The following is a 17,547-nucleotide window of genomic DNA, read 5'->3' on the forward strand; positions in this document are numbered from 1 at the left end:
TACCCGGTAATGCACAATCATGTATATATACATGACTTTGTGCACCTGTGCCACCCTGTAGCAGTATATCTGCTATAGGGTGGGGGGAAAGTGGTTAAACAGACCCCTTTTTCTAAGAAATATGCATTAAATAAAACAAAGATGTAAAAAGACATGCAATAAGTTATATATATTCAACCTCCCCACCCCTACCTGCTAAACAGGAAAAAAAAACATCCCATAAGACACTCTTAACATAATACAAAATACTTTCTCAAAGGTTCACAAGTCCAGGTGCCATTCCAGGGGATTCAACCCATAGTTTCAATATCTTTTCAAATTTACCCACACATCCCCTCCTTGCATAGGTAGACTTTCCCCTATTTTCATAGTATTAACTAGGGATGCACTGATGCCGATACTGAGTATTTTTGCTAGTACTCATGATAATGCTCCGAATATCGGAAACCAATACTTTCTGGTGTGATTTGAGTCACTATAAATTGCACTGCAAAGATTTGCATGCAATTTGAACAGGAATGCGATTCCTGTCCAAGTCACATGCAGTTTCCCCACTGCTCCTGTGTGAATCCAGGCTTGTCATATGCTGAATTCACACAGAAGCTGTGCAGGAAACCTCCCCGCAGCAACCTTATGCTGAGCGGAGAGTGTCCGTGTGGAGATGTATACTACAGTGGTGCTCCATATTCTCAGTGGTAGGAGAGGAGAGAAAGCGCCGCCACTTACTTTCCTCTCCCTGCAGGGATAACAGCTCAGGCTAGATTGGTCAGGACCATTACATGGAAGATGCTGACCAATCAGATGCCGTGTAGCCCATATTGTCATTGCTCCAAGGAGGGGAGAGAAAGACACGGGGATTTTAAATCACCAGACCAGTGAAGCAGCTTTCTCTCCTCTCCTTTCAGCGATGACAGTATAGGCTAGATGGCATCTGATTGGTCAGCTCCATTTGGAAACTCGGGCACAGCCCGAGGGCCCGGGGTCAGTAGGGGGCCCCATGAGATGCCCCTGTTACCTTTTTCATAGGCTTTTTTGAGTTTGAGCAAGGACACAGGGGCCCCGTGATCCCCTATTGCCCCATGGGGCACCATGATTTGTCAGTCCACCCCTGGTCAGCACCATCCATGCAAAAGCCCTCTAGCCCAAACTGTCATCCATGCAAGAGGAGAGAAAGTGGTGGGGATTTCAAATTCCTGCCACTTTCTCTCCTCTCTTACTGCTGAGAATATGGAGCATCTGCCAATGTAGTGTACATCCCCACATGCCCACTATCCTCTGCGGGAAACCTTCCTGCACAGCTCCTGTGTGAAGTCAGACTATGAAAAGCCTGGGTTCACACAGGAGCACTGGGAAAACAGCATTCGATTTGGACAGGAATCGCATTCCTGTTCAAATTGCATGCTATTCTTTGCAGTGCAATTTACATCTATACATTTTTTATAGACGTAAATTCCACTACAAAGTATCGGTAATTGGTATCGGCGAGTACTTGACCAAAAGTATTGGTACTTGTACTCGTCAATAAAAAACAGTATTGGTGCATCCCTAGTATTACCCATTCTCAACCAATCTGCTTGAGATGGCGCAAGAGAGGCTATCCATCTTTTGGCAATTAATTTCCTGGCTTGATAGAGACATCTCAATACTGCTATCTGTATGGGGAGGGGGCTACATGATTCTCCATATACCTCAACACACATAGTCTAGGATCCAACCGAAGAGTTATTCCAAATGCTGAACTTATTATACCTATCAACTCCTCCTAATATCTGTGTAATTTGGGGCACCTCCAAAGCATATGAATAAAACCTCCAGATGTGTCCCCACAACTAGGGCATAATGCAACTGGACGTCTCCCAAACTAAAAAACTTCCTTGGTTTATAACATGCCCTATGAATAATATAAATCTGTGTCAGTTTCTGTGCCAGGGACAGGGAAATCAAGTCTACTGATTTTAAATTACAACTCCACTGATCATCCATTATCTTTCCCACATCATCTTCCCACTTTGCTCTGCAGGGGAGGTGCAAGTCATTTTGCAATGCCGCTAAATATATGTTAGTATACAGATTTATTATTATTATTTATTTCTTACAGGTACTGATATAGCACCATCAATGTATGTAGTGATTTACATATATATTGTACATTCACATCAGTCCCTAACCCTCAAGGAGCTTACAATCTAAGGTCCCTAATTCACATTCATACATACACATACTAGGGCTAATTTGGAAAGGATCCAATTAACCTACCAGCATGTCTTTGTAATGTGAGAGGAAACCGGAGTACCTGGAGGAAACCCATGCAGACACAGGGAGAACATGCAAACTCTAGGCAGGTAATGTCATGGTTGGGATTCAAACTAACAACCCTAGTGCTACTAGGCAGAAGTGCTAACCACTTAGCCACTGTGCTGGCCAATAGTACTCCTTTAGTAGAGGTAGCACTCATAACATTTTTAATAAGAGGGCTTTACTCCATTCCAACCCTACTTCTTTAAACTGAATTGTCAATGCATCTCTTATCTGTAAATACTGATAGAAGCACTTATTTGAGAACCCAAATTGATCTGTCAACTCCTAAAAGGCTTCCACTACTCCAGAGAATATAATTGTGACAATTGCACTACACCCTTCTGCTTCCAATTTTTAAAGTTCTCCAACTCTTCAAACTCTAGTAAGTTTTTATTATCCCATATAGGTGCAAACTCTGTAAACCATATATACCAAAACAAAGATTGTGTTGTATGCCACACCTTCAATAACAACTGAATTGTAGGACATTGAGGTGCAGGATAGCAATGCACATTCATTGCAACAGGTAGTACCCTCTCTCAATGCCCAATCCCCCATATGTTAAAGCTGAGCCGCCAAAAAGTAGCTCCAAGGATATGCCCCCCCCCCCATTTTTATATTTTATATATTATGAAAATGCAACAGAAGAAGCTTGAACATACAAAGGAGTCAGGAATAATGATAGGGGGACCTCAATGTTGAGAGGTCCAAGACATATACAGTAAGAGGCAAGGGGCTAACTCAGTCCACCAGGCTCCACCTGTAACTTAAACATTTCTATTGAGTGGACTGGCCCTTTAACTACTGAAGGACTCTTTTTTTTATGTATCATTACTTTACCTTTACTATTTTATCTCCACTTCAGAGGGCTGTTATTTATCTTCTCATGGAACTTCACAACTAGTGGCATCTAAAGGAGTGAAAGTATGTGCAGTAATTCTCATGAATTGAAATTTACATACAAACTACTGCAAATTCTGTCAGTCCATGTGATAATTCTTTTAGGACAAAAAAAACATAATTTTGGCCATGGGGAATACAAATAGTGCATGTGCCGTGCTTTTGTGAATTGACCCCTTCATTGCTATACTTCCTAATTGCTGGTATCTGTACTATAAACACCTGGAAAACTTCTCCGATTTCTTGATCTGAACTTTGCTACTTTGTTGCTTTGATGAGACAAGGGACCAGTAAAGGAGTTTTTCCAATTTGCCTAATTGTTGCCTAGAGCAAACAGTTAAAAAGAGGGGATGTCTCCCATATTATACTGTCCATGTTCACCCTTTCACCTCTGGATCCCTTTTGACAGGTAGCTAGGATTTCCATATCTCCAATCTCCCTAACAATTCAGCCCCCTCCCTAGTCCAAAATAAAGACAGTTTATTTTCTCTTGCCTTTGAAAACCTAATTAGGAGCAGATCAAATGATAGGGATCAAATCTTCACCTTCTCACCTCAGACCTCCTACTGTACCAGATTATCTGCTTGGGACTACACTGTCACTAGAAGCACAGACAGAAAATACACTGTGGGACCATATACACGGATCTGTTTTCCTGCCACAAGCATTTGGCTACATCAAAAACAATTAAAATAGAAATTCCATTTATTATTATGTACAGTCATGGCCAAAAATATTTGCACCCCTGCATTTCAAATAATTCACCACTTCGCCCAGAAAATTGTTGCACTTACAAATGTTTAGGCATTCTCATGTTTATTTCTTTTGTTTGTATTGGCATGACACAACAAAAGTGGAGAAACAAAAAGCCAAATTTGACACAATCCATGCAAAACCCCCAAAATGGACTGGACAAAATTATTGGCACCTTCTCAAAATTGTAAGAAATAATTGTATTCTAAGTTTGTGGCACTCCTGTAATTTGCAATTAAACTATGCACCAGAAACCAGTTAAAATGCTGAAAAATGTACTCAACCTTTCTGTTGTGTGTCTCTGTGTGCCACATGGAGCATGGAGAAGAGAAAGAGCAGCAAAGAATTGTCTGAGGATTTGAGAACAAAATTGTGGAAAAGCATGGACAATCTCAAGGTTACAAGTCCATCTCTAGAGATCTTAATATTCCTGTGTCCACTGTGCGCAACATTGTCAAGAGGTTTGCAGCCCATGGCACTGTAGCTAATCCCTGGATGTGGACAAAAGAGATAAATTGATCAAAGCTTGCAATGAAGGATTGTTCCAATGGTGGATAAAGAACCTCGATCAATTTCCAGACAAATTCAAGCTGACCTTCAGGCACAAGGTAGAACTTTGTCAATTCGCACTATACGTCACCTTCTGAATGAAAAGGGATGCTATGGTAAGAGACCAGGAGGACCCCACTGCTGACACAGAAACATAAAAAAGCCAGATTGGAGTTTGACAAAACTTACCTAAGAAGAGAAAATCCTTTTGGGAAAACAGGCTGTGGACAGCAAAACAAAATTACAGCTTTTTGTTAAAGCCCATCATTCTACTGTTTTCAGAAAAAGCAATGAGGTCTTTAAAGCAAAGAATAGAGTCCCTACAGTCAAACATGGTGGAGGTTCACTGACATTTTGGGGTTGCCTTGCTGCTTCAGGCACTAGATGTCTTGACCGTGTGCATGGTATTATGAAATCAGAAGATTACCAAAGAATTTTGGGGTGCAATGTAGGGCCTAATGTCAGAAAGTTGGGTCTCCATGAGAGGTCATGGGTCTTACAGTAGGACAATGACCCAAAGCACACCTCAAAAAGCACCCTGAAATGGTTTAGGACAAAGCTCTGGAGAGTACTGAACTGGCCAGCAATGAGTCCAGATCTCAATCCCATAGAGCTCCTGTGGAGAAATCTCAAAACAGCTGTTAGCTGTTTGGAAAAGGAACCCTTCCAATCTGAGAGATCTGGAGCAGTTGGCACAAGAAGTGTGGTCCAAAATTCCAGTAGAGAGGTGTAAGAAACTCATTGATGGTTACAGGAAGTTATTGGTTTCAGTTATTTTTTCCAAGGGGTGTGCTACCAAATATTAAATTGGGGGTGCCAATAATTTTGTCCAGTCCATTTTTGGAGTTTTTCATGGAATGTGTCAGATCTGGCTTTTTGTTTCTCCACTTTTTTGTGTCCTACCAATACAAACAAAAAAAATAAACATGAGAATGCCTAAACATTTGTAATTGCAACAATTTTCTGGGTGAAGTGGTGCATTATCTGTGAGAAATACAGGGGTGCCAATATTTTTGGCCATGACTGTAGCTTGTTGCCACTGATGAGGTGAAGTTTAACGCATTTTTTAAAATATTTAATGAAGCATTTTTTTTAATGAATGAGAAATTCTCAAAACAGGTTTTGGTGTGTTTTAATTGAATCTCTCTCTCACTTTTCATAGCAGATGACCAAAAAAAAGAGTATTTAAAATGCATATTTAAAATCTGCCTACCAAAAGTGCATAAGCTCAAGTACTTATGTTCACCTAAAATGCACATTGCTGTTAGGGCATAGGTTTAAAAAGGCCCAGTATTCTTCACTGCAGCAGATATCAACACATATGCCGAAAAATCTGCCAACTTGTGATGCCATTTATATACAGTGATGTGGTTTTACTAAAGGAGTAGAAATGTTTAACTTTGCAATGTGATCGTTCACTTTATTTATCCAATCATGTGCAGGCAAACATTTCTTCCATATGAATGGGTGAACATAGATTCACCTTCTCTAAAAAAGAGTGCACATTCTCTGCTTCTTTAGTAAATCAACCCCAATATGTATATTCCCTCTAAGGTTGGATTTGAGGATAGGACATTACATTTAGGCCTCATTCACACAGGCTGCAAGGGGGCAGTAAAAATAGGCAGTTGATGTCCATTTTTACCACCCCCAAAAAGCCTACCTACAGGTAGGCATGGCGCCCCCTCAGGTCTGTTCACAATGCTTCGCAGCCCAGCAATTTCAACTTGCCATGTCACGTTTGGCAGGCATTCCATTTACCAAACACACCCATTTATGACAATGGAGCCACAGCCACATTCCAAATGCTTGACACACAATTGAGGTGCGATATTTCAATGTAAAATCCACATTGGGATTTAAAAAAAACAAAACGATATCGCTGTCTGATCGCTTATAAACCACAACTCAGCACTTACCATGTGTAAGCATTTAATTTATCTCCTTCAGTTCTAGTGTATACAAGGAATGTATGTTTCTAGCAAAATAGTTAATCTGAATCAAAAACAGTGACTGTAGTTATCCATTGTGTAAAAAAAAAAATACAATAATTAGTATTTTTACATTAATTATGCACGTTTTAATTGCATGCAAATTATAAGAGGTCTATTGAGGAATGCAATGACATTTAGTCGGCTGTAAGGGATCTAACAGTCATTTGGTAGGATGAAACATAATATTTCAAAAAGTTCAAAAGCGTACCATAGGAGAGTACAAAAAAAAAAACAGCAGCAGAACATGGAAGGGTGAGTGATGCACTGCCTGTATGATGTACAAAGACTAGTATCAGCTGCATACAGGGGACTGTCACTTCTCGCCTATCACACAATATATCGATGATGAACGCAAATTTCACGTCTTCTGGGAAGGTGACAGGTATACATAAATAATATTTGTTTGCACACTGGGAGTTATTTTTCAAAGCAATGGACTGGGGTGAGGACAATCCCCCTCCCACGCTATCTATTTAGAGAGACAGTAAGGTGGGCATCTCCAGCTCAATTATTCAGCATGTCCCCACCCCTGCTATTAGCACTGGGACAAGTGACATGGGAAGGAGCCTGAGCCCAGAACGTATCGATTAACCTCGGGCTGTGACACTGCAGCCCTTTATAACTGGTCTATTCAGACTCTGAGCGGATATTGGCTGGCAGCAGGGGGACAAGGTGTGAACAGCGGGGTGATGCTTAGAACAAAAACTTTTCATGACTTTTGTAAATTAGTTTCCGTGGGGAAATGTTTTCTGCTGACTTCTGGGGGTAGACCGTGAGAAGTTCTGATGTAACTAGAGCAACACTTTACCCAATGGAGTGCCCAACTCAAACGTGACTACACCTTACAAGTCAACTTTATTCAGCAGTCACTTACAGCGTATGTCCAGCCAAAACTTTTTGATTAGATTTTGGATAGAGCAGGAAAAGTTTAGAACTCCTGTCAGATTTTACTGCTCTCTGGAGCTCTGTAAAGCAGACAATAGATGAGTCAAAAACTGAACGAAAATTCTTGTCAATCGTTGAATCGCTCGCTTTTCGCATCATTAGCGTGTCAGCTGTGACACACAATTTGTTCGATTTTTGTGCTACAATCAAAAGCGCCTGATCCAGCTTGCTAGAATTTTTTAGAAAAACTAAGCAAATGATGGCACAATCATATGAGATATTTTCATCTTTCATTCAACAGAATGTTCAGTTTTTGACTCATCTATGGCCTGCTTAAGTCTAGGTTCACACCTATGCAGGTTGTGTTTCAGCCGTTTCTGCATTGCGTTTTTGATGCATTTCGGGGTTTTTTCATTTTTTAAACTTTTCTTGTTGCTAGGCAGATTTAAAACGCAAAACGAATCAGTAACACGGCAAAAAAGCATCAAAAATGCATCAAAAAAGCAATACATGCTTTTCTGCAGTGTTTCCATTGAGGTCTATAGAACCAAAAACACAACTTCTTGCATTCAAAAAAGTCCTTGACCCTTTCCAAAAAACACACAGGGTGAAAACGCATAGATGTTAACAAGCCCCATAGGAAATCATGTTAAATGGACTGTACTGCGTTTCTGCAGAACGCTGCAGAAAACACTTAGGTGTGAACCTAGGGTAAGAGAGATTTCCCATTTCTTATTTTCCTGTTTTACCAGACAGGAAGTGAGAAAAATCTCTGACAGCAGCAAAGATAGGAATACATTTTTATAGAACCATCTCAAAGCACTATACAAAGGAAATAAAATTAAATGATACACAGAAAAAAAAAAGAAACAACTGCAGGCTTGTCTAAGGAAGAGTTTATTGAATCTGATTCTGATGTTCTTGGGAAGAGAATTCCAGAGTTTTGATGAATAACAGGAGAGGGCCCTGTCCCCCATTGAATGTAGATGGGTTTGAGGGACAAACAGAAGACCAGTATCAGAGGAGGGAAGATTACGAAGGGGGCAATGGGGTGATAAAAGTTCAAACAGTTAATAGGGTACCAAGCCATGCAGAGAGTGTGGACATACAGTATTTTTTTTGCAGTAAAGCAGGGGTTGGATAGAGCCCCTATGGGCTTTTTATTGCGTCTGTGTTGCTGATTTTCCTCTACTTCCTATCTTGTTAGCGCTTTTTCTATCAGATTTTAACTTATTCCACCATCTACCTTCAACAGCATGGACACATGACTCTCCCGCTATTGTATTGAACAACCAAACAGTGGCTGCATCTGTTTGGATGCAGGCGCTGTTCTGCTGTAATTTTTCTACCCACCTCCTTTTATTTCCAAATTGAACATGGCCACCCACTGATAGAACTTCAGCCAGTTCAGGAACCATCCAAAATTTGCTTGATGTATGGTCAGTTTAAGTGAAAAACTCTGTAAGGCTGGCTGTACCAGTGGGTTGAATGAAAGAAAATTACTTGATTCCCCCATCCAAACACTTGATCTGGATGAGGGGCATCATTCCTGCTGTGCTATTGTATTCTGATAGTGGGGAAGCTTCCCTGCCATCAGAATGCACTGATTTTTTCGACAGGCTGGTTTACACAAGTTGATCGATAGACTGACTTGTATACCACCAGCCTGCCCATACATGGATCGCAATTCAGCCAGTCCTTGCTGAACTGGCCGAATTTCCATCCATCTATGGCCAGCATTATGGAGGCCAATATAGCAGTAATAACACAACAAGGGTTTTAACCTTTTACATGCTATTTAAGAGTAAAAAAAAAACATCCCGACTGGGCATACAATTAAACAGAGTAAATGGAGTACTACTGTACACAACTTAAAGTGGATTCAAACCAATTCACTAAAAAGAAACTCCACTCCTAAGTGCACGCATCTTCTTCATCATGCCAAAATCCAGCTCTGGTTGCCAGCCCATGAGAGTGTCCCCAATAGTTACTCCAAACACTCCAAGAGCTGACAGCCCTCACTCTGGAAACCACCACATTCATTGAGGAGACTTGCTTCCAATCATCCGCTGTGCATTCTGCTTTGTGCTAACGCGTTTCACTCTATTCTATGATTAGGGCCGTTTTCGGGTTGAAACACATTGAAGCAAAGCGGTATCCACAATGAACGACTTGACAGCTAGCAAGAATCTCCACTAAAGCTTTCACTGCAGTGACATTTCCGGAGTGCAACCTGTCAGTTCTTGTAGTTTAATCACAAAAATCTCATACAAGCTTTAACATGTTAATGTAATATTGAAAGTTTCCAATCTTTTCAATGTTCAATTTTAATTAAAAGAATACCTGATGATCCTGCCATGATGGTCCCTGGGTCCTTGTACAGGTGCTTTCTTTTATTGGGTGACAGGTGTCTTCCAGTTCTGCGCCTATGTTGTCATTCTGTTTCCCCAATAAAAGATGGTCAAATTAGTATTTTATGAAGCAAAAAGTAGCAACTTTGTATGAAACACAGCGCCTTAGAAAAATAAATATTGTCAAGTAGTGAATGCTTAGATCTACTTAAACTGAGTTCATTGGGTTCCACTGTACACCAACCACTTCTGTGTTGTGGATTACAGCTGTACGTCACGGAACTGCTATGAAGCACAGGGTTCTCTATGTCCTTCCAGGACCTCGTCCAGACAATGTGTTCACCTAGGCACACTTGAAGGATGGCTCCCTTTTGTATAAGCTCTGTCCCTTGCGTCATATAATTATTTTAGCACAAACAAATAGAGAAATTAGCTAATGGAGGCAATGTGCTGTCTGCTCTATGTTGCATATATATATATATATTGCACACTCACATCAGTCCCTAACCCTCTACAGTCCCTAACTTACATTCATACATACACATACTAGGGCCAAATTAGACAGGATCCAATAAACCTACCAGCATGTATTTGGAGTGTGGGAGGAAACTGGAGTACCCAGAGGAAATCCACACAGGCACAACATACAAACCCCAGGCAGGGTGGTGCCGTGGCTGGGATTCAAACTAATGACTCTAGTATTGCCAGGTGGAAGTGCTAACCATTTAGCCACTGTGCTGCCCATGTTCACAGACCAACAAGAGAAAGGAGAGATAAATTCCCGTGTCTTCAACTGCAGTGAGTCTTCTGACTCCTCTCAACATCCTGAACAATATTATCCCCTATAAGTCACTTGCCACAAATGTCTGAAGGCAGCCAAAAGAGGTAAACTAAATAAGACAAAATGATCCCAGTTATCTCTGAAGGCCAAGCAGAGAAGGCAGGGAGCGCCCAGGAGTATTACTACACCGTGTGAATGGTATCATTTCTGAACTGCGGTCCTCCAGATCATGAGTGCTCTGATGTATACACATAGCATTCAAACACACACATTGTACAGCAGAGCACATCAGTAAAATAACTGATCACTGTACATTGCGACTATAGAGTAATACTTAGATATGAAACTTTAGTCATTAAGCTGACCATACACATTACAAACTGATTGTACACTATTCTTTAGAGCTACCAACCAAAGGTAGTAGTGCAAAGGATTTCCTGACAGGACACAGATTCATTGGATTGGTTATGAAGACCCTTACATTACATAGATTTGGTACATCAAAAGATGAATGGACAGAGATTGTACAATCAGATAGCTATATGTATTGTCAGCTTTAAAGTAAACCTGTCATTAGAGAAAGACCTCCTTCTGATAATACTGGCCTTCTCATGTTACAGTGTTACTAAACCCACAACAGTACTGCTCTAACTGCTGATGATAAAAGGTATTTAGCAGTACATAATTAATAAAATAATTGCATTACCATGTTCTGTGTACTGTGAGAGATTGGACACAGTGAATGCAGGGTCCTGGGTTTAGTAACACTTTAATTTTTTGATTTACTGTCCTTGATCATAGACGTATGTAAAAGTAACATGCAAAGTCAAGCCTCCTTATCCACTTACTTTATCTGGGTCAATATTAAAGCAAGAAGATCAGCAGGACAGCCCGAAAACTCAGAAAAGTCAGTAATGTTTGCTATGACAGGTTTTCATTAATTTATTAAATAATTTAGAATGGGGGTGTCAAACTCAATTTAATTGTTGTGTGTGTGTGTGTGTGTGTGTGTGTGTGTGTGTGTGTGTGTGTGTGTGTGTGTGTGTGTGTGTGTGTGTGTGTGTGTGTGTGTGTGTGTGTGTGTGTGTGTGTGTGTGTGTGTGTGTGTGTGTGTGTGTGTGTGTGTGTGTGTGTGTGTGTGTGTGGTGGGTCTGGAGGAGGACCAGAGGAGGGCTGGAGTCTGCTGAATGCTGAGACCAGGGGAGGTGTAGAAGAGGGGGGCTGCGGCTGTACAGAGAGGCACAGGATCTGTAGGAGGAGTTCTGACCTCTCTGCTGCCGACTGCTGAGATGGGGAGGAGGTGTCAGAGACAAGGCTCTCTGCAGCTGCAAGAAGAGGCACAGAATCTGATGAAGTTTTGTCCTCCTCTCTGCTACTGACTGTTGAGACAAGGTGGGGGCTGAGACGAGGGGGGTGCTGCAGTTGCAGGAGAGGTGTGACGGCCACATGAAATGGCCTGGGGGGCCTGATTCCGTCAAGGGGCCATGTGTTTGACACATTTGGTTTGGAGGGCAAATTGGGTGCACAGTGCTGTGACAAGTGGCAGTTTTTAGTTAGTATTGGTCTACATGCCACTGAAATGATGCACCGGTGACAGAGGTCCATCAGTTCAGAGCATGAGGTCCTTCCTCTGCTACACATCAACCAGGGGCAGACTGACCATTTGGAAACTCTGGCACTGCCCGAGGGCCCGGGATCAGTAGGGGGCCCCATGAGATGCCCCTGGTACCTTTTTCATAGGCTTTTTTGAGTTTAGGCAAGGACACGGGCCCCATGATCCCCTATTGCCTGGGGGCCCCATGAGTTGTCAGTCCGCCCATGACATCAACCATTCTATGTTGCCTACATAAGCAGGAGTGTAATGCAGTACAGACAGGAAGCTCTCTGGGTTTGCTGTAGGCAATTTTCACCACCCTCTGTAGGTTTAAGAAGTCACAGATGGTAAGTACTCTCAATGTATATCAGAAACAACCCCTGCCTACGCTACCTTGATCCAGTAAGTCGCCCGGTGTATTTTGGGATCACCTGTGACCCCCACCCCTCCTTACCCCCATTTTAGACTATTCCTGTGTGCTCCTGATCCTGCAGAGAGTCATTTACAAGCACTTGATCTCTCCCCGTTGCTCAATTCTTCTCATTATTTATTGGCCTTCAAATTGTTTCTAGGCCTTTGACGTCCAATTTACAAGTTTGGCCACTGTTTTGTCCTTTCTTTTGTCAAGCAGAAAGAATCCGTGTTGGGGAAGCTTTGAAAAGCCAAACATGAGAGGCAGCCTATGAAAGGGGAGAGGGCTGGGGGCTTTTGATTCCTACTGGAGAGTCAATAGTTACTTTACATAATTGCAGGAGAGAGTTTCAAAGCCACAATCACAGGGACCCCCCCTCTCTGCCAGGAGTCTATTGGAGCTTTCAGGCCTGTATAAAGCAGGATGAATACACTCAGGCAGAAAGATGGAGCTTTTCATGTTTTGCAAGTTGCAGATTGCTGTGTCCAGATGGGGAAAAGGACACAAACCCCCTTTGTTACCCCAAGGGGGGGGGTTTCTACCCCCACCCTACACAGGACACTTCCCCAGCATTTGGCAATGGCAGGACTTGAGCGAGCAAACAGAATAAGGAGCCATAAATACATAGGGAAAGGAGGGGACTGGAAGCCCCGTACCTCCCTACAAGGAATGGGGACAAAAGCATTGAGTGTCTGGGTTGATCTATATGGTCTGTGCTCAGGGAAATCGGATGGCTGGTAATGAGTTGGGAATGGGCTTTTATTATCTAAATGGGGAATCGGCCCCCATGGGACCCCTCCACCACCAAAAACTATACACCATCAACTAGACACAGAAGCCATCAGCATCAGATTGGTGAGCAGGAATAGACAGGCGGGGATCACCTCCTGACAGTGGCACAGATTACTACCGTGTGATAACGTGCGATAACGTCCTCTGCTCTCTAGTGCATAGTCCATCTGCTGGGACTGGCTGCACACTGCTTAGAGACAAGACAGCATCCCTCTCCTACAGCTTCATGTCACATAGATCACATCACATAGCACATTCTCCAGTCTGTGCCCTCATATTCCCAGTCTTCCTAACAGGAGGTAGGCTCCTTTTTTGTTCTAAAAAACAATGCAATGTACTATATAATGCCCACAACACCTGCTGCCTGTCACTGAGCTGACACCAAGGTCAAAGATATAATATCTATTGACATTATTATATAATTATACCTAACAAGGACACATTACTGAATGCAGGATGACCCTTCTCTCATCAGACTGGGAGGCTAACTACAAGGAATTCAACTACAACCACAGAAGTATCCTTCATTTATACATTTATATACTGGATGGATAGGTGGACAGATAGATGATTGATAGATAGATGATAGATAGATAGATAGATAGATAGATAGATAGATAGATAGATAGATAGATAGATACATTTACATATATACATTTATATAGAGATAGATAGATAGATAGATAGATAGATAGATAGATAGATAGATAGATAGATAGATACATTTACATATATACATTTATATAGAGATAGATAGATAGATAGATAGATAGATAGAGAGATAGAGAGATAGATAGTTAGATAATATTTACATAGAGCGAGAGAGAGAGAGAGAGAGAGAGAGAGAGAGAGAGAGAGAAAGAGAAGAGAGGGGGATAGATAGATTAGATAGATAGATAGATAGATAGATAGATAGATAGATAGATAGATAGATAGATTTATATATCTCGCTATCTATGGATCCCCCTCTTCTATATGTAAATATAGAAGAGGGGGATCCATAGATAGCGAGACAGATAAATATTTATATATATAGAGAGAGAGAGAAGATAGGGGGATGGATAGGTAGATAGATAGATAGATAGATAGATAAATATTTACATATATACATTTATATATATATATAGAGAGAGGGGGGGGGTAGAGAGATAGATAGATAGATAGATAGATAGATAGATAGATAGATAGATAGATAGATAGAATATGATATATATATATATATATATATATATATATATATATATGTATAGAGAGAGAGAGATTGATTGCTTTATAGAAATAACTAGACAGATAAAAAGAGAAAGAGAGAGATTGATAGATTTGTGTGTTACATATTAGAATAAATAGATATAAATGTATACTATATATACTATATTTTATATATATATTGATATATTTATTTATATATATGGTATGTACACACATAAAACAGCTGATTATATATATATACTGTATAGTTAATGTGGTGGTTTTCTACACATCACAGCAGTACAAGTACTAGAACAAGTCGCCCCCCACCAGTCTAATAATCTGACATGTCCATGAAGTCCAATCTCTCTGTACATTTATTCGGCAAACAATTTCAGGGAATTGAGAATTGTGAGAACAATATTTCCTATAACTCAGAGAAACAAAAGAAAGTTTCCAAAGTGAGAGAGAAGAGATGAAAAGATAACCTGGGGATCAGTTAAAGATCATCCGGTAATAAATCGTTTTGTTTATGGGGACAATACAATCCAGATCGGTTTATCGGGCGATATGTTCTCCATGATATCGGCTGTAATAATCCTCCATGGACAGGGGAATGTGTTGGGCCAACAGATAATAGTCATCGTTCTAGGTATGATGGTCATCACATGGGAAGGGAAAACATGATGTATTTGAATGTAACAAATCCTCTCCATGAAGTGTACATATATGTATATAGGACATGTCTCGCACTGTATATCACACACACATATATATAATAGGATGTATAAAGGTCCGGCGCTGACTGTCCTGTTACTGGTTCTGTATAAAGTGAATGTGATCGGCCAATTCTTACACAAAGTGGCGATCAGAAGCAATGAAATCGTTCTATACATCATGAACGAATCATCGGATCTGACAGCTTGGTGCCCCGATATCTATGGAGCTCTCTGTGCCTCTCCTTTCCTCTCCGGGTTCGATTTCTTCGCACACAAAGCGGTACAAACGCAACAATTAAAACGAATTTCCCGTTGGAATCAGACCGTGCACACCGGTGCCTGGTGCAGCTACAAATGGCACATGGTCTGTCCAATGACCCCGGTATCGGATGGATGACCCCCACACATGTATATATATAAATAGTATATGATATCGGGTGTATATGACAGGACAGGTTGCCCAGGGACAGCTGTGAGTGTATTGCAGGCACAGATGGGGTGACAGGAGGAGATCGGACATGTATGGGCTCCGCACGGAGGTGACAGGTCCGGCTCGGCGGATGGGATCTCAGCCCTTCACTCTGACACTCGGCGGAGGGGTGTGTGATGGGTTAGGTTTGGGCGCCACGCCTCCTCCGGCCAGGCAGCCAATGGCAGGCGGGGATCCGTGCCTCGTGACCGAGGGAAGGTTCTAAAATGTAGCAAAATGTGAATGGGAAGTAGGTGAAGAGTTTGTAGCCGCAGAAGCCGGGAGAGAGAGGAGGAGGAGGAGGAAGGAGAAGAAGAAGAAGAAGAAGCTGCAGGTGACCCGGGAGCCAGCACTCAGGAAGCCGACTGTCGGGACTACAGGAGGGACATCTCCAGGACACGAGCCGCTTGTCCAGGACTCACCTCTGACCCCTCCGATCTCTGGACTCCTATGGGATTGAAGTGATGGACCATATGACAAGCTGAGTGCAGCCTGTCCCCAGATCACATCGGTCCGTGTGTGCCCTGATCGGGGTACCCCTCCTCTGTTCTTCTCCCGGCACCTCTTGACTTCCAGGAGCTTATATGAGTGCAGCCTTCCAGCCTCCTCTCATGATGATGCAGCGTCCCCTGGGCAGCAGTACAGCCTTCAGTATAGACTCTCTGATAGGAAGCCCACCCCAGCCCAGCCCTGGCCACTTCGTGTACACGGGCTACCCCATGTTCATGCCATACAGGCCGGTGGTCCTGCCACCTCCTCCCCCACCCCCTCCCTCCTTGTCCCAGGCTACCCTCCAACCTACCCTTCCCTCCAGCCATCCCCACCATCAGATCCCCAGCCTGCCCAGCGGATTCTGCTCCAGCCTGGCCCAGGGCATGGCACTCACCTCCACTCTCATGGCCACCCTCCCAGGCAGCTTCTCAGCCTCCCCCCAGCACCACGAGGCGGCCAGGAAGTTTGGAAGTCAGAGCCTCCAAGGAGCCTACGACAAGAACGATGGAGGCCAATCAGATGGAGAGGACACTGCCAAAACCTATGTCACCAAAGAGGGAACCTTATTGCCTTTTTCTGCTTCAGAAGCCTCTCTAGGTAAGTGGCCGACCGATCCATGTACGATCCCATCTATCAGTCTATGTGCAGGGCACCATCATTGCTAAAACACATCCATTCTGTCCAGAGAATACTTCCATTTCCCATCCCTGTTCTGAAACATATGCCGAAATCTGGACTCATCAATATCCACACCAACACCAATTCACACATTCACATTCATTCCGACTCAGATCGCTCTGTCAATCCAAATCGTACATCTCTTCTCATTGTCACCCAGGTGGGGAAACCACAGATACACAATAGATAGAAGAAGCTGGAGAATAGATGAGGATTGTCCGCACGATTCACTTCACTTCGAATATAAAAGTACAAGACAAAGCCAGAGTAGGATCCAATCCCAGCCCACAGATCGGAGATCGCTGGAAATAGGCAATCTCTGCACTCAAAGCTTCTCCGATCAGGACACTGACAGGGACCGCACACATTCCCTTCATGTCCTACAAATACTCATCTGCAGAGCAGATCGAGGAACGAAACAACTCACAAGAGATCTAAAGAGAATGGAAATAATAGTCACATAAAAGAGCCGAATATTTCCACCCCGATCTCTAGTCATTCAAGGGCAAGTGGGACTTGTTTATTAAAGAACACTTCTCCCTCCTGGGATTGGGGGGATCTATGGGGACTGTTAAATCTATAATTGAGGCATACTTCTCATTTCATCAGACTTTAGTCTCATCTTCCCGCTGGCCAGGTCATACACGTACAATCGGCCGACTTGGCTGCACAGCTTCAGGACGGCAAATCAT

At 42.4% G+C, this 17,547-nt stretch overlaps 1 protein-coding gene across 1 annotated transcript in view; it reads left to right on the forward strand.

Annotated features, from left to right (window-relative positions):
• Nucleotides 1–15,937: 15,937 nt before the first annotated feature.
• The window catches only part of GBX2 (gastrulation brain homeobox 2), a 4,536-nt gene continuing 2,926 nt past the window's right edge, over nt 15,938–17,547 (forward strand). Inside the window, exon 1 of the mRNA XM_089671670.1 lies at nt 15,938–16,774. Within this exon, the coding sequence (XP_089527796.1) occupies nt 16,270–16,774 (505 nt within the window). The 5' untranslated portion in view covers nt 15,938–16,269. The remainder of the gene's footprint in view (nt 16,775–17,547) is intronic.

The sequence above is a fragment of the Staurois parvus genome, unplaced genomic scaffold, assembly GCF_062004578.1.
Source record: "Staurois parvus isolate SC_StPar_1 unplaced genomic scaffold, SC_StPar_1.0 ptg000113l, whole genome shotgun sequence".
NCBI classification, from domain to species: Eukaryota; Metazoa; Chordata; class Amphibia; order Anura; family Ranidae; genus Staurois; species Staurois parvus.